General features: G+C 46.7%; 3 protein-coding genes and 1 long non-coding RNA gene across 8 annotated transcripts in view; all 4 read right to left on the reverse strand.

Moving 5' to 3' along the window:
* Positions 1–5,558: 5,558 nt before the first annotated feature.
* abi3a (ABI family, member 3a) lies at positions 5,559–13,924 on the reverse strand. 2 transcript variants are annotated; one of them, XM_030734913.1, is made up of 12 exons: positions 13,788–13,924; positions 12,735–12,921; positions 12,225–12,395; positions 10,986–11,162; positions 9,333–9,391; positions 9,176–9,229; positions 8,654–8,976; positions 8,012–8,149; positions 7,077–7,211; positions 6,362–6,487; positions 6,090–6,215; positions 5,559–5,961 (listed from the first exon to the last, which is right to left on the reverse strand). In XM_030734913.1, exons 2-12 carry the CDS (start codon positions 12,864–12,866, stop codon positions 5,798–5,800), a joined length of 1,605 nt encoding a protein of 534 aa, XP_030590773.1. In that variant the 5' UTR covers positions 12,867–12,921; positions 13,788–13,924; the 3' UTR covers positions 5,559–5,797. The 2 variants fall into 2 exon arrangements, with proteins under 2 accessions (XP_030590773.1, XP_030590775.1); XM_030734915.1 differs by lacking the exons at positions 6,362–6,487; positions 7,077–7,211 and having other exon boundaries at positions 5,563–5,961; positions 13,788–13,923.
* Positions 13,925–15,767: 1,843 nt separating this feature from the next.
* dnaaf19 (dynein axonemal assembly factor 19) lies at positions 15,768–17,630 on the reverse strand. Its single transcript, XM_030736375.1, has 3 exons — positions 17,454–17,630; positions 16,257–16,405; positions 15,768–16,055 (listed from the first exon to the last, which is right to left on the reverse strand). Exons 2-3 carry the CDS (start codon positions 16,394–16,396, stop codon positions 15,953–15,955), a joined length of 243 nt encoding a protein of 80 aa, XP_030592235.1. The 5' UTR covers positions 16,397–16,405; positions 17,454–17,630; the 3' UTR covers positions 15,768–15,952.
* A 974-nt stretch (positions 17,631–18,604) lies between these two features.
* On the reverse strand, positions 18,605–19,421 carry LOC115784498 (uncharacterized). The gene is made up of 3 exons (XR_004020281.1): positions 19,111–19,421; positions 18,920–19,014; positions 18,605–18,820 (listed from the first exon to the last, which is right to left on the reverse strand). It is a non-coding gene; the product is annotated as an uncharacterized LOC115784498 (long non-coding RNA).
* Positions 19,422–22,116: 2,695 nt separating this feature from the next.
* The window catches only part of LOC115784497 (rho GTPase-activating protein 12-like), a 34,940-nt gene continuing 30,051 nt past the window's right edge, over positions 22,117–27,005 (reverse strand). For all 4 annotated transcript variants that reach the window (XM_030735736.1, XM_030735735.1, XM_030735734.1 and 1 more), the window contains 11 exons: positions 26,602–26,669; positions 26,394–26,475; positions 26,157–26,258; positions 25,938–26,060; positions 25,780–25,852; positions 25,192–25,305; positions 24,756–24,854; positions 23,593–23,670; positions 23,251–23,385; positions 23,046–23,151; positions 22,117–22,535 (listed from right to left, as the gene is read on the reverse strand). In XM_030735736.1, coding sequence (XP_030591596.1) covers positions 22,358–22,535; positions 23,046–23,151; positions 23,251–23,385; positions 23,593–23,670; positions 24,756–24,854; positions 25,192–25,305; positions 25,780–25,852; positions 25,938–26,060; positions 26,157–26,258; positions 26,394–26,475; positions 26,602–26,669 — 1,158 coding nt within the window. In that variant the 3' untranslated portion in view covers positions 22,117–22,357. The remainder of the gene's footprint in view (positions 22,536–23,045; positions 23,152–23,250; positions 23,386–23,592; positions 23,671–24,755; positions 24,855–25,191; positions 25,306–25,779; positions 25,853–25,937; positions 26,061–26,156; positions 26,259–26,393; positions 26,476–26,601; positions 26,670–27,005) is intronic.

A 27,005-nucleotide genomic window follows, 5' to 3' on the forward strand; every position in this document is an offset into this window, starting at 1 on the left:
CCTTAGTTAACACTTATCATTACATCCCCCTTTTTTTTTCAGCTGCTTAAAAGATTACCTCAGTGTCACAGCAGTTATTCCTCATTCACATAGTTTTCACTAGCACTTACATATTAAACAGAATGCAACAACATACATGTTTCAGTAATGAACTTTCCTTATGTCTTGTAACTCAATGTATGCATATAGCTCAAAAGAAATATATTCAAGCTTGGTATTTTCAACACATTTCAACAAACAAACTAGCATTGGTCTTTAAAATTACACTATGACTCTTTCACTTCCTGTAACTGTAACCATTAGGAACACATTTTAACACATTAAAGTCAGCAACGCTTTACCACTTTCTTTACACAGTTAACCCGTTACTTCATTCATATTTGTTCTATGAGCCTCTCAGGTGGTTTCTTAGGTCGAGTGGACCTTCTGAGTGTTACAGTCACTGGCAATGATGAAGAAGATTCACTGTGTTGCACTTCTGTCGCAACATTCTCTTGTTCCCATCCTGTCTCTTTCTCTTGACTCTCACCATTCTGAATCTTTAACAGACTCCTCCTGTTTCTCCTTAAAACTTGACCATTCTCTGTCTCGACAACAAACGATCTGGGTCCTACCTCTTGCAGTACAGTTGCTTTTCTGTCCCACAGCTCAGGACCATCAATCCTCACAACATCCTTTTCCTGCAGAGGCACCAGATTCCTTGCTGTTTTATCATAGTTCCTCTTCTGTCTTTGCTGGAGCTTCATTCTTTTGTCAGCCCACTTGTTGTCACTCCTGTAGCCATCCTTCCTTGGCATGTGAGGAAGTGTGGTGCGCAGTTTGCGACCCATGAGCAACTCAGCAGGAGATGCTCCACATTCCAGGGCAGTGGCTCTGTAACTCAATAAAGCCAGGTAAGGGTCAGCATTACATTCTCTCGCTTTTTTAAACAATCGTTTCACAACCTGGACCCCTTTCTCTGCCTGTCCATTAGCCTGCTGATACAAAGGGCTAGAGGTGACATGTTCAAATCCGTACTGAACTGCAAAATCACGAAACTCACTGCAGTCAAATTGTGGACCATTGTCACTCACCACACAATGGGGAATCCCATGTCTTGAGAAAAAACTTTTCATGTGTGTGATGACAGACTGTGCTGATGTACTGGAAAGCTGCGCTACTTCAGGATAATTAGAGTAGTAGTCAACCACTAGAAGATGGTCCTTTCCATGTAGATGAAACAAATCAGTACCTACTTTTTGCCATGGTGCAGTGGGAAGATCTGCAATCAGCATCGGCTCTTTCTGTTGCTTGTACCGATGTTTAAGACATGTTTCACACTTTTGAACCATCTCCTCTATATCTCTGTTGATTCCTGGCCAGTACACAGCTTCTCGCGCTCTCCTTTTGCATTTCTCCACTCCTAAGTGTCCCTCATGAATGCGTTGTAGCATGTCTCGACGCATAGACTGTGGAATGAGAATCCTGTTTTGTCTCAGAAGCAGACCATTAGCCACACACAAATCTGCACGCACAGGATACCAACCCGGACAAACACCTCGTGACCATCCATTCTGGCTCAGGTGAATTACCTTTTGCAGTTGCGGGTCTTTCGCCGTCTCCTGCGCAATTTGCTGTAGCATTACATCTGATGCCGGGAGAGAAGCAGTCACCATGTTTATGTGCATTTCAACATCAACAGACACAGGGCTACACTGTGTGTCATCACTTGGAGCTGGTGCTCGTGACAGTGCATCCGCCAGAACAATGTATTTGCCTGGTGTATAAATCAGTTCAAAGTCATACCTTTGTAGAAACATCATCAGGCGTTGAATCCTGGGTGACATGTCATTGAGGTTCTTTTTTCTGATTGCTATGAGCAGTTTGTGGTCAGTTTCTACTGCAAACGTTGGTAAGCCATAGACATAACTGTGAAATTTTCCACAACCAAACACTAAGCCCAAAGTCTCTTTTTCAATCTGAGCATAACGTTGTTCAGTCTCTGTCATTGACCTTGATGCATACGCTACCGGCTGCCAACTGTCCTCTTGCATCTGTAGCAAGACAGCTCCTAAGCCATCTTTTGAGGCATCAGTGGAAATTTTCATTGGCCTTGTTGGATCAAAGAACGTGAGCACTGGCTCAACAGCAACAGTCTGCTTTAATCTCTGCCATTCGTCCTCATGTCGCCTTGTCCATTCAAACACCGTGTCGTGACGTAGCAACTCTCTAAGGCATGTAGTCTTGACAGCTAGGTTAGGAATGAACTTACCTAGGAAATTAATCATTCCCATGGCTCGCAGTACACCTTTCTTATCAGTAGGGGCTGGCATGTCAAGTACAGCTTGCACTTTTGACTGATCAGGTTCCACCCCTGCACTTGTGATCTTGTCACCCAAAAAGGTCATTTGCGTGACCCCAAAAAGGCATTTGTCCCTGTTCAGTTTGAGTCCATTCTTTTTGACCCTCCCCAAGAGTTTTTTCAACCTTTCATCATGCTGCTGCCTTGTTGTTCCCCAAACGACCAAGTCATCAATGTAGACTCTGGTACCTTCAAGACCCTCAATTACAGATTCCATAGCTCTGTGAAAGATCTCTGGAGCAGATTTGATGCCAAATGGAAGCCTCAGAAAACAGTAACGCCCAAATGGTGTGTTAAAGGTGGTATATTTGCTGCTTTCTGGGTCCAGTCTCAGTTGCCAGAATCCATGTGAGGCATCAAGTTTACTGAAGAACTTAGCTCCAGCCATCTCACTCATGATTTCTTCTCGTTTTGGAATCTGATAATGTTCTCTTTTGATGTTTTCATTGAGATCTTTAGGGTCAAGGCACACTCTAATGTCACCTGTATTTTTTTTGACACATGTGATAGAGTTGACCCAGTCTGTAGGCTCTTCCACACGCTCAATGACACCCATTTGCATCATTCTTTCCAGTTCTTTTTTTAAAGCTGGTCTAAGTGGCGCTGGTACTCTCCTTGGAGCATGCACTACAGGCTTGGCATTTTCTTTCAGCTGAATTTTGTAAGTTTGGGGCAATGTTCCATGTCCTTGAAACACAGAGGTAAACTTTTCCACTATAGCAGAAGTCCCTTCACAGTGCTGCGGTGTACCACTTTTATTTTGTTCAGCTATCTCCAGGCTGTCTGTGTTTATCTGGTAAATCCTTTTAACCAGACCTAAGTCTTCTGATGCTTTGTCTCCTAGCAGCGATTCATGTCCAGCAGGCACAATGGTGAACAGCAGGTTGTGCTGTTTGCCTTTAGCTGTCACCTTTAGTTTACATCCCCCTTTTGTTTGAATCGGCTGATTATTATAAGCTTTCAAAGGAGCGATTTTTTCTGCAAACCTTTTAGGCTTCTCTTTCAATGTCTGGAAATCCGTTTCACTAATCAAGTTAGCTTTGGCTCCAGTATCAATTTTGAATGTCACCACCGTCCCATTAACTAGCAAAGGAACAGTCCATTTATCATTAGCTGCTACATTAACCATTTGGTTTACATCAGCTAAGGACTGCACAGTCACATTTTCACCATGTGACACCGTCTTTATGAAAAAGGTTTCACTCAAGTTATCACTGTCATCAATGTCTTCCTGGACTGTATGCACGCTTTGTTCCTTCCCCTTTGAGAAACACATTTTGGTGAAGTGATTCAGTCCCTTGCACTTCATGCACCGTTTACCAAAGGCAGGACACCTTCTAGCTTCATGTTTTTCACCACATCGCTTGCAAGCGAACATCCCTTTATTATTCATTTTATTCCTGTCGGCACTGTCATTAAACTTGCTCCGCTGCGTCCTTTTTGGCGCCACAGCGTTCACTACGCCATTTTGTTGGTGCTTTTCTCCTAGCACAGGGCCTTGAAATGTCTGCATCTGGCATCGTGCTAACTCAGCGGCTTGACATATTTTAACAGCCTCGGCCAATGTGAGGTCTGACTCCCTCAATAATCTCTCTCGGAGCTTCTTTTCATTAGTCCCAAAAACTATTTGATCTCTTATCATGGAGTCTTTCAGATCGCCAAAGTTACATGACTGAGCTTTAATCTTGAGGTCTGTGAGAAAATTATCAAATGACTCACCCTGTTGCTGTAGGCGTGAGCGAAACACGTATCTTTCACATGTTTCATTTTTTTTTGTCAGGCAGTGTTCATCAAACTTCTTTACGACCTCGTCAAACTTGTCTTTGTCGGCAGGTTCAGCAAACACAAAAGTGTTGAAGACTTCTATCGCTTCTGGGCCGGCAACGGTGAGGAGCACGGCGATTTTTCTTTCCTCTGCTCGTCGATCTATTCCGACTGCCGCCATGTACAGCTGCAAATGCTGTTTGAAAGCTCTCCAACTTGCATCCACATTTCCAGTCAGCTTCAGCGGACCCGGCGGTTTTACTGCATCCATCTTGTTGTGTTGCTTCCTTTACTCGACCCCACTCCTGGTACCATGTAATGTTCTTGTCTTATTTATAATAAAAGAGCTTGAAGAACATTGGGCTAGCTTCAGCTAGCCATTTATTAAAAGACTCAGACTTGACATGTAACATGAACTGCCATCTTAACTCTTTGTCTTCTTCTCCACACCTCCTACGTGGGCTCTCGTACAACACTGACACCTGCTGGTGACACCTTAGTTAACACTTATCATTACATCACCTCCTTTCTTTTATACTGTTGATGTCCTTTAACTGAAGCGCAGCGGCAAGCCCTGCAGTTCTGGGCCAAGTTCGGAGTTCAACCAAAAACAGGGAGCATCAAAACAAAAAGTTTGAGAATCGTAACCAAAGATTTCTGATAAAATAAAAGTTTATGTTTTGCCAGTAACTTTTTCTCTTCATGAGAAAAAAATGAGTCATTTGAAAAAAAAATTGTTTTATAGACAAAACTTTTTTTTTTCCAAAATAAAATATTCCATTACAAAAATAATATTTCATTACAATTATGAAAGATTTGACCACAATTTATTTCTTACTTCTTTGTTTGAATGAATAATAATGAGACAAATTTATCTCCACAGACAGCCTGTTTTTCCCACTAACATGAAGCTGATGTCCAAAGTCACACATGCAGCTGCTCCCACTCTGCCCGGTGACGTGGGTGCAGGTGGTGTTTCTGTATCAGAGTGCACGCCCCATGCTCGTGTCTCACAGGTGTCAGATCAGATGCAGTGTGCATGAAACACACATCATACAGGCTGACCTGAATCAGCCACCAACCTCCAGGCTGAAGCACCTTCAAGCTGCAGTTCCTCTGCAATCCAGCAAAGGCAGCAGTGAGGCAGTCCCCACAGACTCCCATGTTTACAGCCTGATACAGAAACTGCAATTATCTGACCAATGATATGGCTGTGCGCTTCATTGCACTAACAGACCGTCCAAGGCTGAGTGAAATTCTGGGATTTTGATTGGATGTTACAGATCAGCAGGTATCTGTGTGTGTGTGAAGCTCCTATACAGACTGAGCTGCCATCATGTGATCCCTCCATCTGAAAAATGAGACCAATCAAAAATCTTCTTAAAGCAAATGAAATTAGACTGATTCAGAATGCTAAAATAGTAAAGCACCTGAGAAACAAACAGGAAGTCATAGAGACAGGAGACAGCACCCTCTAAGGGCCGGAGGACACACTGTAGGGAGAGACACAGCCGTTGCATTCAGAAAATCACCTTTATTTTCATTATTCATCAGTTATCAGGAAACCAATCAGAAGCTCAGAAGAGAGACATCTACCTGCTTCCAGGTGTGCAATAAGTTAACCTACATTAACAATCATTCAGTGGAAGCTACAGTTTGACCATTTATCACTGCAGGGGGGCGGGGCTTCAGCTAGCCACATGATTCGACATAGTTCTCGGGGAAGAAGCCCTGTTTGCCGTTGAGGATGCCCTCAAACCATCCGTCGTCATGGCGCTGAGTCAGGTAGATGATGTCACCCTCAGTGAAGGAAAGCTCGTCAGGCTTCACGGCCTCATAGCTGTACAGCGCCCTCACTGGATACACAGAGGAACTGCAGTTAGACAAGCCACGGGAATGATGTCATCATAGTGATGTCATCACAGTGATGTCCAACACCCCATTCTACCAGCAACATCTACATCAACTGTAGGAACAGTGGTACCTTTCTCTAGGTAATCTGGGGGGGCGCTGGTGTCATAGTCCACCGGCGGTGGGAGGGGCGGTATGTCATCAAATCGCGTCTCATCATCCAATAGGAGTGGAGGAGGTGGGGCTGGGATCTCCAGATCTATGAGTAGATAGCTCATGTGAGTGACCAATCAGGTTTAAGGAGAAAGGGTTCAAATTCAGTGTGTATTAATACTGTAATATAAAAGTACTACCTTTAAGAGTTCTACGAGCACTGTGTACTAGCAGCAGCGTTTATTTTCTTACCCAGGTGTTCAAGACGAGCAGGTAAGCACAGCCGAGACGAAGAGGAGGAGAAGAACGAGGAGGATGAGGAGGGAGGGTGAGGCGGAGCGCAGGGTGGAGGGTAGGAGGGAGGTGGAGGGATCATGACTGACAGGCAGACGGAGAGAAGGTGAGTCAGCAGCTGCGCACAAGAAGGAGTGGTCATCTGCATTCAGAGACCATCTCTGACCACAGACAGCATGAAAGATGGATGCCACCCATCAGTTAGTGAAGTGTTGAGCATTTTTGTGATGGGAGGGGGCGGGGTCTGAGTGTGAAACTGCACACTCACCTGATCGGTAACCGACCTTTAAACACTGGGTTCAGGAAGTAGTGACTGAGCATGTAAACTCAGCAGGAAGTGTTTAGAGGTCAGAGAGATTTCCACAGGACCTGAAGTCTTTTTACAGCTGCAGGTGTCGCCCCCTGATGGTCATTAAAAAGGATGCCGATGTAAGGCACTTCAGCTACATCCATGTTTCACTCTGTCTATGATCAGGACGGACTCTCAGCAATAGATTCCTAATAAAGTTTGGAGTCAGATGAGCAGCGAATAAATAAAGGCCTTGAATTCCTGGAACATTCTTAAGGAACATCCATGACCCCTGACATCACTTCAAAAACCCTTTCAAGGACCTCATAACCCACTCAAAGTCCAAAACGTCTCATTGGCCTGAACGTTCCCGACTCTGCTTACGTGATTGGACGGTAGGCAGGAACAGAGAGCGAGTGTAGCGGCAGCGGGAGGCAGGGCCTGAGCGGACCCTCAGCGAGAGAGAGCGAGTGGTGGGGGGTGAGCAACGGCGGCGACTCCTCCTGAATGGGAGGGTCACTGCAAAAGCACCACAGAAGAAGACTAGAGAAAAACAGCACCAGGAGGCAGAAGAAAAGCACCACAGAAGAAGAAATGCAGACTTAAATTGCACACTTTTTGAGTTTGGTTGCTGATTCTGAATTATCAGATGCAGCTTCTTGTTGTCTTTAACATCACACAGGAAGTTGACCTTTCAGAGAACCTCAGGGCTTCTCAGTGACTCGTGGATTAAACTTATGGAGGAAGTTTGCCCGACGTTCCAAGCTGATGTCAAGCTGATAGCCGACAAAGCATGTTTCATTCATCTTCTAGATTTTATTAAAAGCCAGACCACCTTAAACTGAACTATAATAAACTGGACTTTGGTTCTTTGTTTGCTGAAGTCTGTCGTTGATGTTATTGTGACATTATTGTGTCACCAGCTGCTGAACTGTAAGTTGTATTTCTGCCTCATGAGCATTAAATTAAAGCTCTTTTGCAGACAGGAGCTCTGTAGCACCACCTTCTGCCACTGCTGGTGTCTCACATTAGAAACTTGTTTACATGAAATCAACCAGAATATGTAAAATGTTGAGTTTATATTTCAATGAACAGCTAAAAAAAAAAAATCAATCCATCAGTCTGTTTGTATCAATAACATTAATGCGCTGTGTGGTTCAGTAATATTTACAGTACCAATAATGTCCCAATAAATGCATAAATCAGACTTCATTAGGCCCAAATTTGGGTTAATTGTATGATGATTTTTAAAGGTAGATTGGAGCAGCCTCTTTCCAAATCAAACAAACACAGTTCAATAGTAAAACAAAATATGGTACCATCTACTTCCTGGTCAGGTGGAGGAGGTGGAGCCAGCAGGTCTGATCCGTCACTGGGCAACGGAGGAAAGCCGTCATCTTCAGACAGAGGAAGGGGAGGAGGCGGGGAGGGAGAGGGAAAGCTGTTCTCTTCTACCACTAGGGACAGAGAGGACGTGTGATGTCATAATGATGTCACATAGTTTACTCTGAGGTATTTTAGAAGTAGAACAAAACCAGGTTTAACTAAACCACATCGATCCAGTATTACTATGATTATTATTTCCAAGTTAACACAGATGATTTAGAGACACAGGAATGTTTATCCAGGTTTAACTGATCCAAACGTCCCATTAACAGTTAAAGGAATCTAGTTTTAACCACTCTTAGTCAAGCTAATATACATTTATGCAGGTTTAAATAATCTGGATTTAGCTATTCAAGAATGAGCTTTAATGGTTTTTACATAATCTGTGTTCAATTAACTGTGAATAATCCATGCTCATCTAATCCAGGATTATGCCATCCAGGATTAAGTACTCCAAGTTAAAGCAATCCAGGGTTAACTAATCCAGATGTAGCTATTAAACCAGGTTTAACTCATCCAAGTTAAATTACTGTCATCATGGCCATCATCAGAAACGTTTTTCTTTTTGTCTTTACCTGTTTCAAGGCTGAGGGGTGGAGCTGGGGGTGGAGCTGGGAGTGGAGCTGGGGGTGGAGTGCTGTGGCTAGCCTTAGTATCCAAAAACAGTGGAGGTGGAGGAGGAGGAGGGGGTGCACCCAACATATCTCCTGAGGCAACAGGAAGAGGAGGTGGAGGAGGCAGGGCCAAGGTGGCTTCACTGTCTGGAGCTGGCACCTCATTTGGTGCAGGAGGAGGGGGCGGGGCATTGTCCAGCAGTGTGGTGATGATGTCAGCCTCAGGTGGTGCCTGCGCTATGGTGGGGATGGTGGGTGGTGCTACAGGTTTCCCAAAGCTGGAACTGAGAAGCATGAAACTTGTTGCATGTTTCTATGAAAGTTAATCATTAAACTTTTAATTCCTGTCAGTGGCTCCATAATGAGCTACAGTACAAGATTTTCTTTAACCTCCAACAGCAGGAGGAGGTGAAGCCCTGAATTCTGACTGAAGGTTCTGTTCATGACCCTGAAGCTAGAGAATTAAAGGTGTCTGATTATTACCTGCCAGCAGGGGGCACCACCGGGCACTGGACAGCCTCTGGAGCTTTGTTGGACCTGAAAGACACACACATGAAAGCACAGGCGGACTTCCTGTGTTACAGGCTGATGTGAAAGCAGAAGGAGCTGTGAATAGAAACACAGTAGAACTAAAGTGAACCTGACGGAGGCGCCGTGTTTGCGGATCGTTCCGGTTTTGTCCGACTGTTTCCCAGAGACCTGCAGGGAGGGGGGACACACAGAGACCAGTGTGAGCATCAATGGAGTCTCTCAGGCCTCTGCAGCTCTAATTAGTCTCTCTGAACATTTTCCCACGGTCAACAAAGACCGCCGGGCTCCCAGAGTGTGTGTGTGTGCGTGTGTGTCAGTGCAGCTATCTATGTGAGGACTGGGGTGGAGGGGACATCGCTGCACGGTGAGGACGTTTTGGGGAAGGGGGGGGTGAATGGAGACATTTGTGGATTTATGGTTAGGGGCCTGAGAAGGTGCTGGGTGATGTGGGTCCTCACAAAGACTGCAGAACAAATGTGTGTGTGCGTGGGTTGCTGTGTGTGGCTAACGTGTGAGGAAAGGAAACTGCTTCTTCTTCTTAATAAGCTGAGCAGAACTGCAGTACTTTAGCGTCTGAGTACATGCAAAGTGACAGGAGGCAGGAAGTGTGCAAGTGAAACTCTTATTTACTTCCCACATTAAAAATCTTTTCCAAGAGTCAGAGAGTTCCACTGAGACCGGCAGCAGCTCAATCAGCAGTTATGATCTCAGTTATTAGTTCACCCATCGTGGCTGCATAAATATGCTGGTCTCCTCAGGCTGAGGAAGGCCAAGAAAGCATCACAAATCACAGTGATACAAACAGAACTGTGATACAGGGTCTGGATGACCTGTACAACAGGCAGCATGTAATGTGTCAGAATAATCAAGAACATTTAAGAACGTAGCCTGTAGCTTCACCAGCTGCTGGATGTGAGGAGTGAGAAACAAAGTGACACAGGACAGGTTCATGTTTGTTTGTGTTTAAGAGCATCACCTGTGTCTGCCGCTGGACACGGTGAAACTGAATCAAACTGCAGAAAACTGACGCTCAGCACTTTAATGTGTGATGTGAAGCTGGTTTTCTGTGTTTGTGCTATAAGACTCATCTTTTCCTAAATGGAACCTCCAAAACAATCTGAACTCAGCAGCGGAGAATTGATCCTCCTGCTAAAGTCAGTGAAACCAGCAGTCTGCAGGTGGAGACCTGCAGCTGTAAGGAGGTGGAAATGCTCGTGTAGAGGAATCAGCAGCTGAATCAGCTCATGGACATTTGCAGGAGGAAGTTTTACTGCAGAGTCATTTCTGCTTCTGTGGTTCAGACACTTCCTGTTAGCATCTGAAATGCAGCAGACGGAGCAAAGCTTCACTTCTGCTTTTGTTCGTCTCTCCTGAACGCCATCGAGCTGCTGCACAGTTTCCATCTGTGTGCCTCTGCAGACTTTCCCTTTGCTGGTATTTGTGTTTGAAAGTCTGCTGTTTGTGTGATCCCACAGCCGTCACTCTGCAGACATTTGTCCTCAGAGCTGCACGGCCTCTTGTCCTGTGTGCACTGGCAGCTTTGTCACTTTGGTTCCTCTTCATCTCCTTCCATGCAGCAGCTTCAGGGTTAGTTTACTTTCATAGAAGAACTGTGAGGCCAACAGGAGTCCACCCGAAAGCAAACATCTTCTCTGCTGGTTTAGCATGAAGCTGGAATCCAGCCTGTCATCTGTCCAAATGTGTTCTGCCCTGTCAGTCAGGACACTGTTAACCTCTGCTTCTGTGTGTGTGTGTGTGTTACCTTCATGCCATGGCCCAAGCTGTCCAGCTGCTGGTAGTTGATTGGCTTGCGGCTGTATGGTGGGCGGGGCTGAGTGTTGGTGGGAGGGAGGATCTTGTGGCTCCGCGTGACTCGTCTCACCGCAGTGAACGCGCCGATCTCCCTCCGGGAAACCTTCTCTTTGTGCATCTCCACGGTCTGAGGACAAAGGTCAGGAGGTTATAGGACCAGAGTGAGAGCAGGTCGGACAGAAATCATGGGCATCAGTGAACACTTCAGGTTTACCTGCATCACAAAAAACTGTGGTGACCTCTGACCTTTGATCATATGTCCCTGATTATTTCCATCCAGTGAGCCTGTAATGTTAATGCCAGGTGACCCACCTGCTCTGTTCATGTTACTACATTGTTACATGAACTCAACATTTCCTGGATTTGTTTCAAAATAAAAGCCCTCAAACATCTCACTGCTGACACCCACTTCATTTCATCCACCCACCCACCCATCAATCAAGTTTAAATATGAATAATCTGTCTGCCCTGAGACCAGAGATCAGGTAAGACCGTTAGTCAGGTAAGGCCTGGAGTGGTGGCCTAGGGGAGAAGAAGAGGGTTCGTCACTGAGAGGACCCTGGTTCAAATCCTCGGGCTGGCATCACTGTGGGTCCCTGAGCAAGCCCACCCCCCCAGGTTGCTCCCCGGGCGCCCTTTGGCTGCCCCCTGCTCCATGCTGTGCTGTGTGTACTACATACTCCATGTGCGTGATGGGTTAAATGCAGAGAATGAATTTCACTGCATGTAAATGTATGTGACAAATAAAGCTCTTTCTTCTTCTTCTTCTAGAAGATCCGTCCATCATTCATGCTGACTGTGCCGCACTCGGATCCTGACCTCAGGAAGCAGCTAAGAAAATGGATGGATTTTTCTAACATTTTATTTATCCTATAGTCTAAATGTTGTTGTAACACTCGCTGATCGCTGCCTGATACTATATTCAGCAAACATCAAACCAAAGCCTCTGCTCGAAACAGACACGCCCCTTCTCTGCAGTGCCCCCTGCTCATCACACCACAGAGTTTCCATGTGAAACAAGCTGCTTACTAAACACAGCTGGCGTGAGCATGAAAGCACTGTGAGAGGTCAGAGGTCAGGAGCTTCAGACTATAGAGGACATTCACATCATACTTAGACTCCAGTTTTGAAAGTTAAACAGGCTCTAATTTGAACTGTCAATCAGCAGTGTGGACTAGGTGGGGCTTACCTGACCAATCAGATTGATGGAAGACTCCAGGTGGCGAAGCTGATTGGTCTGAGCATCAAGTAGATTCAGGACACTACTGGCCAGAGTGCTGATCTGGTAGGCAACGCTGGCCAGTGATTGGGTGGTGAACTTTTTAGTTTCCTCCAACGCCTTCATGCTGCCCTCACCAGCCTGATGGAGACACATAGTTAGCCTAGCTTAGCAAAAAGACTAGAGGCAAGTGGGAAACTGTTAGCCTAGCTTACAGCAAAAACTGGTGTTCCTGTATGTAGTTGCTGCAGCAGTATTAGTACCTGTATGTAGTTGCTGCAGCAGTATTAGTACCTGTATGTAGTTGCTGCAGCAGTATTAGTACCTGTATGTAGTTGCTGCAGCAGTATTAGTACCTGTATGTGGTTGCTGCAGCAGTATTAGTACCTGTATGTGGTTGCTGCAGCAGTATTAGTACCTGTATGTAGTTGCTGCAGCAGTATTAGTACCTGTATGTAGTTGCTGCAGCAGTATTAGTACCTGTATGTAGTTGCTGCAGCAGTAGTCGGCCACATTGAGCAGGTTATCACAGTTTTCCCTCAGAGCCTTTCTGGCGCTCGGAGCGTCTTCCAGGATCTTCATCACTTCCGCGTTTAAGTTTTGATCCTTCATGATTCCACACTCAGGTTCTAAAGACTTCAGACAGAACCTGGAGACCAGCACAAACCTGCAGAACCAACCAGAACCAGGGATCAGTGAGCATAGAGGACTAAACCAGGTCATCTGGGAGGTCCAGTCCATTAGAAAAGTGTTTTTACACACTAGGTGCCAGTGTGACACACACACACACACACACACACACACACACACACACACACACACCGGCTTTTCATAAATCAGTTTCAACTAGTGATGAGAGTGTGAAACTGAAGCTTTGAAACGTGCTTCAAACCCTGGGCTTACAACGCCATAGAATCAATCATGTGACATGACGTCGGAGGCAGCAACTGCTTCGTTCTTGAAATGAATCACCTGACTGGTTCAGGTGATTCGGTGACATCACTTCTTCTCGTTACGAGTGAAGGAGCGAGACAGTCAGCCGGGTTCATACTCGCAGAGTTTCAGCGTTGTTATGACCAACAGTTACTGCTGCGTTATGAATTAAAGACGACCTCTGCTGCTAATCTCTTGCCCGTCATTTCAACGTGATGACGGACGCTGTCGTATCAGATTAATCCGAAAGCTCGTGGCCTCAAATTAAAAACTTTTGCACAAAAGTGCCTTTTTTCTTCTATTTTTTTTATCATGATATTCGGCCATAACGTGTGTGCCTCAAATAATGCAAAGATGCTTCAGATCACTGAGGTGTGCGTGTGCATGCGTGTGTGTAATTAAAAGCACTGCACTTCTTCAGGAGAGGGCGGTGCAATTTAAGCTTCGAGTAATGAATCCATTTTCGAAACAATTGCTTCACAAAAGCTTCATTTTCTCATCACTAGTTTAAACCTGATGGGAAATGCTGATCAATACATTGATTATTGATTTTAGTAACTCAGGAAGCAGAACACAAGAAGAAGAGAAGTAAAAACTCACCACCAGCAGCAGTTTTAATGATGAGCTGGAGCTGTGATGGAGCCTCCTCCTGTGCGGTTCTGTGAAACTTCTCCCCGCAGCTTCAACTTTCATGTGTGCTGCAGAGGCGCTCCCAGAGATCCTCCCTGCAGGCGACAGCTCACTCCGCAGCAGCGTGTGGAGCCTCGGCACCACAAACAAGCGTCGTCAGGACTGCTCCAATTTCGGTCTCCACATACGAGTCAGAGTGGGCGCTCCTGCCCGCTCGCCCCTCTGTGTGTCAACCTGCTCAGCATAAACCACTTCCTCTTTCACACCAGGGTGAAGACACGAGTTACAAAAAGCAAGTTGCAGAACAATGTATTAATAACAGACTCTATTAGAAAAGCAGCAGAATTAACATCAGAGTCCACTTTCTTCTGCTTATCCACTCTGGGCGAGGCAGTGGGAGTGGGTGGGGTAGACCCTGCACAGGTCACCAGCCTATCACAGGGTAACAGACAGACAGGTTTTTAGCAGGGGCGGATCTAGGATTTCTCTGAATAAGGGGCCATCAAGGGGCCACAGTATTCATAGAGTGGCCAAGTATTTTTGGTAGATGTGGTGATATAAGGACCAATAAAAATTAAAGCCATTACATTAAAGTTATGGTAAATCTTATCACCATGAGGTGTAAGAATTCAGTGAACTTATGTGCCATTTCACTAAATAACAATATCAGACATTTCATACATTACAGCATTAACTGTTGTTGCTCTCCCTAAATGATTTCTGACCTGATGAAAAGGGGCTGGAGGTGCCCTGCTCCTGACCAGCCTCTGGTCTGCTGTGTCCTGCTGCTCTCTCCCTCCTCTCACGCTGCTCATCTTCAGCTGCAGACTCACTGTTTTGCTCAAAAACTGCTGAATTCCCACCTGAGACTGACCCTTTCTTTTCATATTCTTCTCTATCACTGCCAAACATTATAGTTAATATTAACACACTAATGCAAATTACAAAGAAGTACATGAATTAGTGAAATGCTAACATTCATGTGCAAACATAAGTAGGGCCTCAGTTTTAATTAGTCTTAAATAACTTCGCTTCTTAATTTACTGTTTGTCAGACTTATGCTGTGTGACAGCTCTGAGTAAGAAGGAATTTATGACTTATCATTACCAACAAATTCCTCAAAATATACACTGGCATTGGTTGTCGGTTAAAAAACTTTCTCCACGAGATCATTCAGATCTTCTTTTTCTTCTGTAAGCTTTATTCATGCTGGACATTCCTATTTGGCTCAGTAGTGCTACTGGTGTCTCGGCATGGAATTGCATCCACCTATAATTTGATCCTCCCTCTTGGACAAAGGACAGATGAGTGACAAAACAGGGGCACTTCAGGGGGCCAATTAAATTTCAGATGGGGCCAATGCCCCTGTGGCCCCGCCCCTAGAACCGCCCCTGGTTTTTAGGACAGTGTTTTATCTGACACTGCACTACTGGCTGGACCTGTGAAACACAGGAAGCATAAAAGTGACAAATAAATGAATCTGAGTCCATCAGAAAAGTACTAAAGTAATATTATATCCACAGTCAGTCCTACTGAAGCTGACAACAGTCAGAGCTCAGCGGAGGATGACTGAAACACTTTCCCAATAAATACTTGTTCCTCATGTACCACAGCCAGGCCAATGAAGAACTCTCTCCATCAGACCTTTGTCAATACTCAGCTGTGGGCCCTGAGCGCCCCCTGCTGTTTAGTGTGAGAATCAGACCTGAAACCAGACGCTCTGCTGCACACCTGTCCACACATCAGATCTGCTGCCTTTATACTCTGATTCACAACCTGCCCTGACTGCCCGAGCCGATGACCTCAGCGTGTCACTGAGGCTGAGGAGTCCTGAGTATTCAGGTTTGTGGCTGGAAAGGTTTTCAGCACCCACAGCTCACAGATGAGGGGACAGGTGTAACAGGTGAGGGGGCAGGTGTAGGAGTCAAGTGACACACAATGGGAGAACTGTTCATGGTCTTCATGTTTATTATGAAATTTATACCTGAGCCATCTGTTCTGTTTATATGTGATCTCATTTCCTGTTTACAGCTTTCAGCATGCGTCACATGTTCTGACATCACAGGACTATAAAACAGTCTGTGGGTTACAGCGGTCCACAGCAGTCCACGTCGGTCCACGTCGGTCCAGGTGAGTCACTTGTTGCTCGGGGCAACAGGGTTCCAGGGCTGTTTCCGTGGAGCTCCATCTTTATCTTTCTTCTCCAGAGGTTTCAGGTGGCAGGCCAGGACCAGGTCTCTGAGGGACACAGAAAGCAGAGCCAACACTGTGAGAAGGACTCAGGAAAGGTTTTAAAGCATCACTGATGCACTTCAGGGACCTCGTCATGGAGAAGTTCAAGAAACTTCCTAAAATATCCTGGAACTCATCCAAGGACCCTTGAAACACATTGAAAGAGGTCCAGGAGCATCCTGGAGGTCTCTGCAGGACCCCACCTACCTGAACTGGTCGTAGGCGACTCTCTGGCCGACGGCTCTCAGCTTGGCTTCGTTCTCGCGCCGGTTTCTCCGCTCGGACTCGACCGCCGCCTGCAGCTCTCTCTCCAACGCTGAGAAGTCAATGACGTCGTGCTGTGACATCCCCACCACCTGATGATGTTATACAGGTTTTAGACTTGTAGGTCACTGAATGAGACAGACTGAACTTCCTGTGAGGAGTTCATTAGAATGAGTCTGAGGCACTGAGGGCTCAGGTTTTACTGACTGATCATTCTAATGAGAGCACAGAGCCCCGAGTGAGTGTCAGCAAGGTCATCATGTGGTTCATGGAGACTTTAAATAGTTCCAGGAGGCGCTCAGGTGGAAGGAGTCAATACAAAGTGACACACTGCCTTTTTTAGATAATTAGTAATCAATAAATGCACTGATCCCAGTCTGTACACCCCAGGGAGGCACATGCAGCTAATCTGCTGCTGTTTCTCATAATAAGAAGAAGACAATTCATTATATGTTTAACACATTTCTGCTTATTCACATATGATCACATCTGTTTGACGTGTTTGGACTTTGACCCAGTACTTCATTCACTCATTCACTCAGTGTGTGGCAGTCTCCCCTGCTGCTCACTGAGACCACAGCTGTGTCCAAATTCAGGGGCCGCGTCCTTCGAAGGCCGCATTTTCGAAACAATTGGTCCAAGTGGTTCAGTGCTTCACAAAAGCTTCATTTTCTCCTCACTAACTTCCGGCCTTTGCGGTCTTCGTAGGACGGGTCCTTCGCAGGATGCGGCCCCTGAATTTGGACACAGCTGCGGACTTCTTTTTAAAAGTTTCCGCTTTCTCTGGCGCAGCAGCACGCTGCTAACTTCCGGGAACATGAACGGAGATGACGTCACGCTGACTTCCTCGAGGGTCGACCGACTAACGTCACTAGCAACGCAACATCACTGCAGCCATAGACATATGCATATATATATGTCTATGGCTGCAGCACGTTGATGACAGAGTCGGTCTCTCTCTCTCCCGCTCTGTCTCTCTCTCTCTCTCACACACACACACACACACACACACACACACACACACCGTTTCTCAATACTCGTATACTGAGAAACGGCCACAGACACACAGGTGGGGGTGTTGCAGAGAAAACCCTCCGGCTGGGAACTCGGAAATTCCCGCTTATTCTGGTTAGTATTCACCTGCTGAGTTCAGGTGCTCTCACTCCGCCGCCGTGTCTCGGATAGGAAACAAACCGTGTCCATGACGACACGCTGCTTGCTTCTTCTTCTCCTCTGAGCGGATTTCCGCTCCGCTGCTGCCGCCCGCGGCAGCTCTAGGAACTGCAGAGACTTTCAGTCAGGATTGGGATCCAGGTGATCCAAGTCACCTGCAATATTCTGATCCCAGGAGAAGGATGCATCCAGGCTGGATTTCAGGATGAATTGTAATAAACGTCACACAGTGTAGCTCTGACGTTACAGTGATAACGGAGACAAAGCAGGAAGCAGTCGTGCTTAAACCTGTCAGTGCAACTAAGTGAAATATAGAAAACATGAAATAATTTGACTATAAAATGATTTCACTTTGATTTCTCAGTGATGATGACAGTAAAGCCGCTGCAGACGCTCTGAGGCGGATTTCCTGAGGAGGCTGATGATGATGATGACACCTTCCTGTCACTTGTTGGACGGTGAAACAGCTGAAGTGCAGACTGAGCTCCAGCTCTGCTGTCTGTGGTTACCATGGACAATTATAAACAGCATCAATAACGCATAACTTAGAGCAGCAAATGGGATTCCCATTCCCTGTATTTGAACCAGAAGTAATGTTTTGATCCCAGGGTGCCTGAACAGCAGCGCGCTGAGGAGGAGGTGTGTTGGGATAAGTCGGACTGCAGGAACGCCCTCTGTGAAGATCGAGAGCAGCGCGGTGCTCCCCAGCAGCTCCTCAAAGGCCCACGTGGTCCTTTCCTGCAGGTGTGGCTGCTCTGCCTGCTGTTCGGGTCACAGTAGACACGTTTCTCTTTTTGTGGTGGTTTGTGAATAATGTTTGGAGAACTCTTTGGTTTCAGGATATTTTGGATGCACGCCTGTCAGCAGCAGGGGGCGGAGCTTCTCCTGAAGTTCCCAAACATGAAACTGCTGTTACCTGTGTGTCTGTTTCTTCACTCTCTCAGTATTTTAGGAGGTCAGACATGTAAACAGAAGAGTAATTAATAATAATGGATGATAGCAGACTGCGACCCTGTGATCTGTGCTTTAGTTTATTACTGTTATTTTTATTTGTTTTGCCTGACATGTTTAAATGCCTGTGGGGCACACGCTGCTTTTCTTGCTGTGTTCTGTATCGTCTTCACTTCCTGTTTTGACAAAAGGTTTTTAAAAAAGAAAAACAGTAATTGAAGAAAAGTTCTGGAGGAAATTCCCAGCTTTGGGATTCAGCAGCAGACGGAAGTTACACAACAACCGCCAAACACAGAGCTGAGTGGCAGTCGTGTGACTTCAGGTGAAAGCATCAGATACTGACAGAGGAGGCGGAGCCTGGAGTCGGTCCACGTACATGAACCCTGAGCACAGGTGAGACAGAGAGGTGAACTTTTATCAGATTCAGAAAGATTCATGTTAGATTTGGATGAACCAACAAATCAGGTTTTATCTTTACTCACATTCAGTTTGTTTAAAGCGTCCAGATCACCTGAGGATGCACCTGAGTTTCTGCGTTTGAGGCTTTGTGTGATGAGCTCATCGGTGAGCAGCTGTACTGGAAGTTAATAAATCATAGCTGTCAGCAAAGACTACAGTTTTATGTATATATAAATAACACGTGCAGGAGAAGGCTGGCAAATCTGTTTTCCACCTGTTCTCATTTTGGGGGACATCAAAGAAACTGGAGCTCCGTGACTGACCTCTGCGGCACACCGGAGGAACCTCCCTTCAGTTTTTAGGCTTTTCCGTAGCCGTCAGACCGCTGAGTGAAACTCTGAGGAAAACCTCGTGAATCAGAAACACAAACACAATAAAATGTGGGTGTGTCGCAGGTTTGTTCCTGCAAATCAAAGTGAAATCTCACTGCAGCAGAACATTTCCTGCCGTTGATGTTCGACTCGTTTTTCAGGAGTTTCAGGAATCGCAGCCAGTCTCAAAACTTCATATTTTGGGAGCAGTGGTATATTTTGGCGGTTTGTCATGCGTTTTTGATCAGAAAGTAATGAACTGAATGTGATGGATATGTGCTGAAGCTGTAATCAGGTTTTCCTGTTAAACTGTAAGAGTGACCGCCTCTGCAGTGGAGGACGGCGCTCTCACACACAGGCAGAAATAACATTTCACTGTGAACGGCAGGAAGCAGCGATGGACACTGAAGGAAGTTCTCCTCAAAGAGCTGAAGAAGCTGAAGGCCGAGGAGTTCAACGACTAAGTTCTACCTGGAGGAGTACGGATCCAAAGTTCAGTCAGTTCAAGATAAAGAGCGAGCCGTGATCTCACCGTGTGACCTGGAGAACGCCGACAGACGCAGGACGGTGGACCTGATCGTCCAGACGTACAGCTCTCTGCCTCTGCAGGTGGCCAAGGATGTGCTAGAGAAGGTGGGGCGGCACGACCTGATCGAGAGTCTGGAGCGCAGCAACACCAACACAGGTAAAACTACAGTGTGGTCAGAACTGAGGTCAAAGTTATTGGCTCATTCAGATCCACCTGGTGAGTGAGGTGGATCCTGCACCACCTCCCAACCAGACAGATGTTTGATTTCCTGAACAAAAACTGTAAAAATTGGGCTGAAGTGAACGTTTCCAGGCTTTTTGGTCAGCTGGTAGTTTTGGAAGCATTACAGGCAGCAGGTGTTAACGAGCTTCTGTCACCATAACAGGATCAAACGAGTCCTTCCTCAGAAAGCTGCGTTGAAGAAAAACAGGTCGGCCGTGTCAGCTTCGACAGCGTTTGCACCAACATGAACAAACATGTCGTACTGTCAAGTTTATCATCTGTTCAGTTTTCCTCATTAAAAACCAGCAGAGCTTTCACAGCACAGCTGTGTGTCGGTCTGAGCTCTCAGAGGAGCAGGAGAACCTGCTCCTGATCGTAGGAACGAAGCTGCTGCTGATGTGAAAGCTTCTAACGTGTGTGATTTTCCCTCCTCAGGGCCGATGCAGCTCAACGATCCATATCGCAGCCTCAGATGAAACACCTGAGGAACACCTGCTACCTTCATGTTTTTCAGAAGCTCTGCATTAAAGAAACTGTCAGCATCTCCAAGAACACCACAGATGATGGACCAGCTCTCACTCACTGCCTGTGACCCGGGCCATGGTTTCACAATAAAGGATCTGAAAACATGAGATTTCAGTTTTCTACATTGGGGGCACCTCGGCACTCCATGTGCTGCCCGGGATACTTGGACATACAGACTGGAGTCACCAGGGAATCGATCCACCGACCCCCCTGACGGGTGGACGACCCGGCCCAGGATGCAGCTGGTCACCTCTGATATCTGCTGTGCGGCGCGCCTGCTTGGTGATGATTGGTTATTGCTGCTGGCTGTCATCACAACCCCCAGATCCTCCCACACTGCCAAGCCTTACCTGAGTTCACCTTTGATGCTGGACGTCAGTGAGCTGAAGGGAAACAGCACAGACACAGCTGAGCACCGACACAGAGCAGTTTATTCAAAGGCCCTCGTGTACAGGAAGCAGTAACTTTGTTCTGCAGCTGTCGTACATATAACCTCAGTACTATAAAAATATACAACATAACAGATTATAACAGTAAGAACTGTCCTATTAAAGGCTGCCCTTCAAAGCACTGATGTAGTTTCAGGAAGCTGGAGAGCCTCTCAAGGAAGCGTCCTTCCCTGCAGGCGTCACGGAGCTGCAAAATCTTCGGTCTCTTTTTCAGAGTTTCATATAACGTCCATCTGGTGATGAAGGTCTTCTGTTTTCACCTCCATCTTTAAGAAAACCTGGCTTCTTGGCTCCATACTGCATATGACTGATGACATCATAAAGTCTAGAGTTTGATCCCGTGTTTAATACGATGCAGGTAAAACACACTCATGGTGTCAACGCTGACATACAAAATGAGGTTGCAAAGCTGTTTCCCAGTGTCAGTGAATGCAGCACAGGCTGGTGGCTGTGGTGGTGACACTGGGAAACGGCAGCGCTCAGGTTGTTCGCCTGAATGTGGACATGCGGATATCCTCTGCAGACTGTAGAGAATCTAAGCACCTGCTCAGGTAGGACACATTTCACTCATCACCTCAGAAACTCATCAGGAGGTTACAGGACATGACATCAGCACGACTAATCCCCTCCAACGGCACCGTGGTGTTCAAGATCCGTCAGTATTTTTGTATTCTCAGGTTCAGCTTACAGAATCAAAGTGTGCATTCCAGGGAGACTTTGGTTGGTATGCCTGCTTCACAGAAGGATAATTTTCTAATTATTCCGAACGTCCAGAATACCTGGAAGCATCATGTAAGAAACAGGCTCAGGCAGGATCCTGGAGGCGAGATTTAAGGTGTCATTCAATCAGGACGCTGTTTGCTCTGCTGCTGATGGTGAGACACGTGATGTACTCAGCATTTAAATGACCACTGATCTTTATAATGAGGGAGGTGTTTTTTTGGGCCCAGCAGGTCCACAGAGTTTAAACAAAGGGAACAGAAGATGAGTTTGTCAGAGGATCCCAGACCGGTTTGGTTCAATGCGAGACATTCAGGGGTTTAAAGGAAATGCACCCTTCTGGTCTTTTGTCTTGAAGGAGAAGCAAAGATGCTGGGAAGGTTTCAAACTCGATCACTCGATGGACAAGGTGTGAAGTTTAGGTCCAGAGCTCCAAGTCTGGAGGAAAAAAGTGGACTCTGTGAAGGAGGGTTCTTGCTCACGCTGAGATGTTCGATGGTTTAAAAATGGCAGATTTGATTTGCTCCTTTGAAAGAGGAGTAAAGAGGTTTCAGAGGTTCCCTCAGATTCACTTGGATCATTTCTGTCCCCATCATGTGACCAATTATTTCGATCAGAGTGGAGGTGATGTGTAGGTCCTCTAGAGGGTGCTGGAGTCCTCGGGGGGTTCCTGAAGACTGAAGAAGTTGTTCCAGGTGGTTCCTCTTAGCTCTTTGAGAAGACTATCTGGAACTCGTTGAGTAAGAGCTCCACTATCTGGCTCTGGAACACCATGTGGATCGTCATGTTTGCAGACTCGGTCTCGGGGCGAAGCAGCGTGGGCCCGAACACGATGGCGACGCTCTGAACTGACATCCTGTTGGAGTCCCTGTGCTCGATCACCCTGGAGAGACACAGACACAGATGCCATTTTCAAACCTGCCCTGATTGGCTGTCAGATCAGACCCAGTGAAGCTGGCAGGCTCACAGCAGAGTCCAACATAAGCCACAGGTTAATCACAGGTAACAGAATTATTATTAAAACAGCATTTTGATAATAAAATCAAAACTCTGAAAAAATCAGTTTTTCAGATTGGATCATTAAAAAGAAGATGAGGTGTTCCTCTTTTATATATCAGGTTCTGCGTGGACCCCCCCCCCAACAATCCTTTAAATGAATTAATTCATCACATGGCAGACTGTGGCAGTAGGGCCACCACTAGAGGGCACTGTGGTGCCTTTCAGGCACTCTGAAGGAGCTGCACATACCTGACATTAAAGGCACAGCATAAAGTGGCTGATGGTGAACAGGTGCGAGCTCATTCCTGTTTGTCTCTGTCTGTATGTGATTATTGGATAATGTGTTCGGTGACGGTGTTCCTGTCAAAGTCCAGGAAGCCTCGGCTGAACTCACCTGCGCAGGTGTTTGAACAGCAGCTCCATGGTGTCATGGTTCGGCAGAGGAAGAGTCTGAACCAGGTCCTTCATGTAGGAGACTCTCAGGCTGTAGTCCGGGACTTCTACACACACACACACACACACGTATTATTACTAGAACAGGGTGAGGCACAGTGTTTGCTTCGCTGCGTATGGGTGTGCTAAACACTGCGTGCACTAACGGATGGCAGCGATGAACTTTTCAAAGCAGCTGAAGGGGAACAGCGGCTCAGGAAGCTCCCGCAGGAAAAGCTTCAGCGCTCCGGTGATCACGTGGATCTCCTCCCACTGTCCGTCCTCCAGGTCCAAGTGCTCCTCTGCAGAAACGGAGAGAAAGAGGACACAGCTTCAGCTTTGTGCAGCTTCTCTGGACTGGAATCAGATTTAGGAGAAACAGACTCTGGGCTCAGATGAATCTGCTGCACAGGTTCACGCTGCAGCAGCTCTGAATGCGCCACAGAGGAATCAGCTGATGGTTACTCATCCTGAACCGCAGCCGGCAGCGTCACAGGGACGGTTGTTACCGTGGTCGGCTTTGTGTCGTAGTTTCTGGATCACAGCCAGGTTTCCGCTCACTCTGTAGATCCCGTCCACATCCAGACCTGAACACAACCATCCAGGAAGCACACACAGCTTTCCATCACTGTATGAAACACATGCACTGAGACTGTTTTTGTTGCTCAGAAATGATCGGAGGGCCGTATACTGAGAGCTCATTGGCTGGATTAAACCCTGAAGGATTCTTTCATTTCCACCTGCTGTGACAGAAACACTCAGGTCTGTCCTGTAAGACAGAGGTCTCCAACCCCCGGGCTGTGGACCAGTACCAGGCCAGGGGTCGTTTGGTACCGAGCTGCGCTAAAAGAATAAATAACTTATAACATTGTTTCTGTTTTATTTAATATCTGAGACTGAACAATGTTTTATTTTGAAAAATGGATTCTCCTCTCCGTTACAGCCGTGTAGGACTATTGATGTGTCAAGACGCCCACAAGCTTCACTGGTTCCCACGCCTGTCTAATGGTTGGTTGACCCAAGTGCTCAACTAGAGTAATAAAGCACCGTATAAGAACGGGTCTATTTACACTGGCACAGCAGTCAGACCCAGCCAGTTAAGCTGACGGTCTCCGGTGCTCGACACCGCCGCTCTGCAGCCGCTCTCCGTGTGAAGTCACAGCTTCCTGTTCCTGAGGGATGCTGACAGTGTGTTGTGTGTGAGGCTGAGCCCACACAAGCTAGTTAAAATGAGTTGCTCACAAAGGCTGGAGCCTGCAGGCAGACATGGGCGCCTCATAGCATTGTTCCAGCCTGTTAGCTGCTGTTAGCTCACAGTAAAGGAGCCACAGCTCTTTCTTTTATCCTCGGTATGTTTATATCCTCGGTATGCCCGCATAGAGAGAGGTCATTGACCTCTCTCTATGCGGGCCTCTTGGCGAGGTCACGTTTGTAAATGAGAAGAGCTCCTCAAACATTTTACCTGTTAAAGATTTAAAAAGTAAGACCGCAAAGAGTTTTAACAATTAACCACGAAGATTAATCTCAGTCTCTGCTCACATCAGCTGAGAACCTCTCTGAGACACGTTCAACAAATCACAACAAACTCACTGCAGTTACACCCTTACACACACACACACACACACACACACAGGCAGCGTTCCTGGCTGCAGTCATGAACGTGCCGGCTCACCTCTCCTCTCCACCGTCCGGATGCACTTCTCCACAAACCTGGGCACGGTGCAGTTCTCCCTGTGGCAGAGTGTGTCCAGGTGGCAGCCGAACACGTTATCTGGAAGGCATTCGCAGTTTCGCTCATTCATTGACATGCTGAACGCCGCGATTCACGTCTCTGATGACGACCTCGCACTCACACGCAACTGTTATGTTCATGCTTGTTGCTGGTGTGTGGGTCTGCTGTGCACGGTGCACGTGTGTCAGGTTCAACATGCTGATGTGTGTGTAAGAAAGGAGCGAGCGCTCCTCAGGTTTCAGTCTGACTTGGCTTCAGTGATGCAGGTAAGCAGCCGGTGGAAGGATTTCACTCATGAAGTGTTCTTTAAAAGTCAGAGCACAGAGGCGGGTGTGTGTGTGTGTGTGTGCGTGTGCGTGTGCGTGTGTGTCCTCACCTCTGATGTATCCTCTCTCTTTGACGCTCTGCAGCGTCGGCCTGCGCTGCAGGAAGCGTCGCAGTTTAGTCCGGACTCGCCTCTGCTCCGGGTCGGCCGCGGATGAAGTCCTGGCTGCAGAAGCAGCAGCAGCAGAAGGAAACATCCAGTGTTACCATAGCGTCAACTGTAGCAGCTAACGAGTGTGTCTGACATATGTGAAACTGCGTGTATGTTGTCTCCTAAACTACAGGAAAATCCCAGGTTTTGTGTTATTCACTGAGATGTGTCGATGGAGGATTTCTTCAAAACACACAGAACAGAAATAAACACCACGAGAACACAAACCTTTTGTTATAATTATAAACCTATTCCATACGGACGCTTTTATTTTGAAGTCATGAGGAAGTGAATGAGTTGACTGGCTAAAAACTGGGTGTTATGCTCAGAGCATCAGGCGTGCAGTGTGTGTGTGTCTGTTTTTGTGTCAGTGTTGCAGCCATTTCAAAGAGTCAAACACGTTTCAGCTCCGGGCTGTCGGACTCTCATCTTTAGCAGTTTGAGTTTGGAGATGCTGCAGAGGGACTGCTGACCAAAACAAAGACTCACGTGTCCTCTTCCTGTCTTTGTCCTCTTTGTCTGAAGAACCATCATCCTCACTGTCTGACACATGCTCCTGCTCCTGAAAAACACAAACTGCCTTTGTGCTGAAATCAGTTGGACTTCACTCACTCAAAAACAGGAAGTCTCAAAGATCTAAAGCTTACAGGTCTGTGCGCGCTGATCGGCACCAGCTGTTCGATGGTTTCCTGGATCGCTTTGAGCCAGTCGCCGATGATGCTCTCCTTGTCGTACTGCATGAGATACTCGCAGCCCTGCCGAGTCTTCAGCTGCACACAAACACCACAGCGGCCGTCATCATGCGGGTAAGAGAAGCACAGGCGTGCAGCTGAGTGTAACAGGAGTAAGAAGATTTACCAGCGTACCTCCAGAACGTTCTTCTTGGACGACTTGTCTTTGCAGGCCCAGCCCACCGACGCTCCTCTGAGCTCGACAGTGTACTCCGGAACAATCTGAGACGCTTTGCTCTGAGGCACAGGAAGTCATCATCATCATCATCATCATCATGCAAATGAACAGGGATGAATTTACTCGTGTACACAGTACAAACTTCAGTAGAGACGGTGCACTGAGTCTGTTTGACTGTGGAAACTGGTTCTTACTGCATTTCCAGCTGGTTTGGGGTCTCTGTGGAACGTGAGGATCCCTCCGTGCAGGACGGTCCACGACTGACTCCAGTTCTTCCTGTCCAACGATCGGCACACACAGTTACCTCCGAGCACAGCTCACAGAGCAGATTCCAGCACACATGCAGCTGGAAGAATTCCAAACCCATGTTAGGAATATTTTGTGAGTGGAATATGATCTCACCTGATCTTTTTCCCATTCTCAGCCACTTTGGTCTTGTTGAGAATCCCTGCTTTCTCCAGCAGGTGGCCCTGTAGGAGCAGAGACACAGGTGAGCCCTCGGGTTTCCCTGAAGCTGCTGTGAAATGTGACTCCTCTTCAAACATGGGAGTGGTGAGAGTGTAATGAAAGGCCTTCTATCAGTCGCAGTCCTGTTTCAACCAGCAGTCCTGGAAAATGTTTAAATACCCGAAACATTTTCCAGGAACCACAGAACCAAACTCAAGGATCTGTGCGATCTACTGAAGGACCCCTGAAACAGGACCACGTGAGGCCATGAGAGAAAGCCCTCAGTGATGTCATCGGTCATGTGCTCAGGCCCACAAGTACTCTTAAACATCCCGAACTCATTTTAAGAAGAGGAAACT

The sequence above is a fragment of the Archocentrus centrarchus genome, chromosome 8, assembly GCF_007364275.1.
Source record: "Archocentrus centrarchus isolate MPI-CPG fArcCen1 chromosome 8, fArcCen1, whole genome shotgun sequence".
Taxonomy (NCBI): Eukaryota; Metazoa; Chordata; class Actinopteri; order Cichliformes; family Cichlidae; genus Archocentrus; species Archocentrus centrarchus.

Excerpts from the sequence above, each read along its gene's own strand:
- dnaaf19 (XM_030736375.1), bottom strand. The coding sequence starts at position 16,396 with ATGTCACAGCACGACGTCATTGACTTCTCAGCGTTGGAGAGAGAGCTG. Across the intron at positions 16,056-16,256 it reads GTCGCCTACGACCAGTTCAG|AGACCTGGTCCTGGCCTGCC; the intron begins GTAGGTGGGGTC and ends TGTGTCCCTCAG.
- abi3a (XM_030734913.1), bottom strand. The coding sequence starts at position 12,866 with ATGAAGGATCAAAACTTAAACGCGGAAGTGATGAAGATCCTGGAAGAC. Across the intron at positions 9,230-9,332 it reads AAACACGGCGCCTCCGTCAG|GTCCAACAAAGCTCCAGAGG; the intron begins GTTCACTTTAGT and ends TGTGTCTTTCAG. Across the intron at positions 7,212-8,011 it reads ACCTGACCAGGAAGTAGATG|TGACCCTCCCATTCAGGAGG; the intron begins GTACCATATTTT and ends GTGCTTTTGCAG.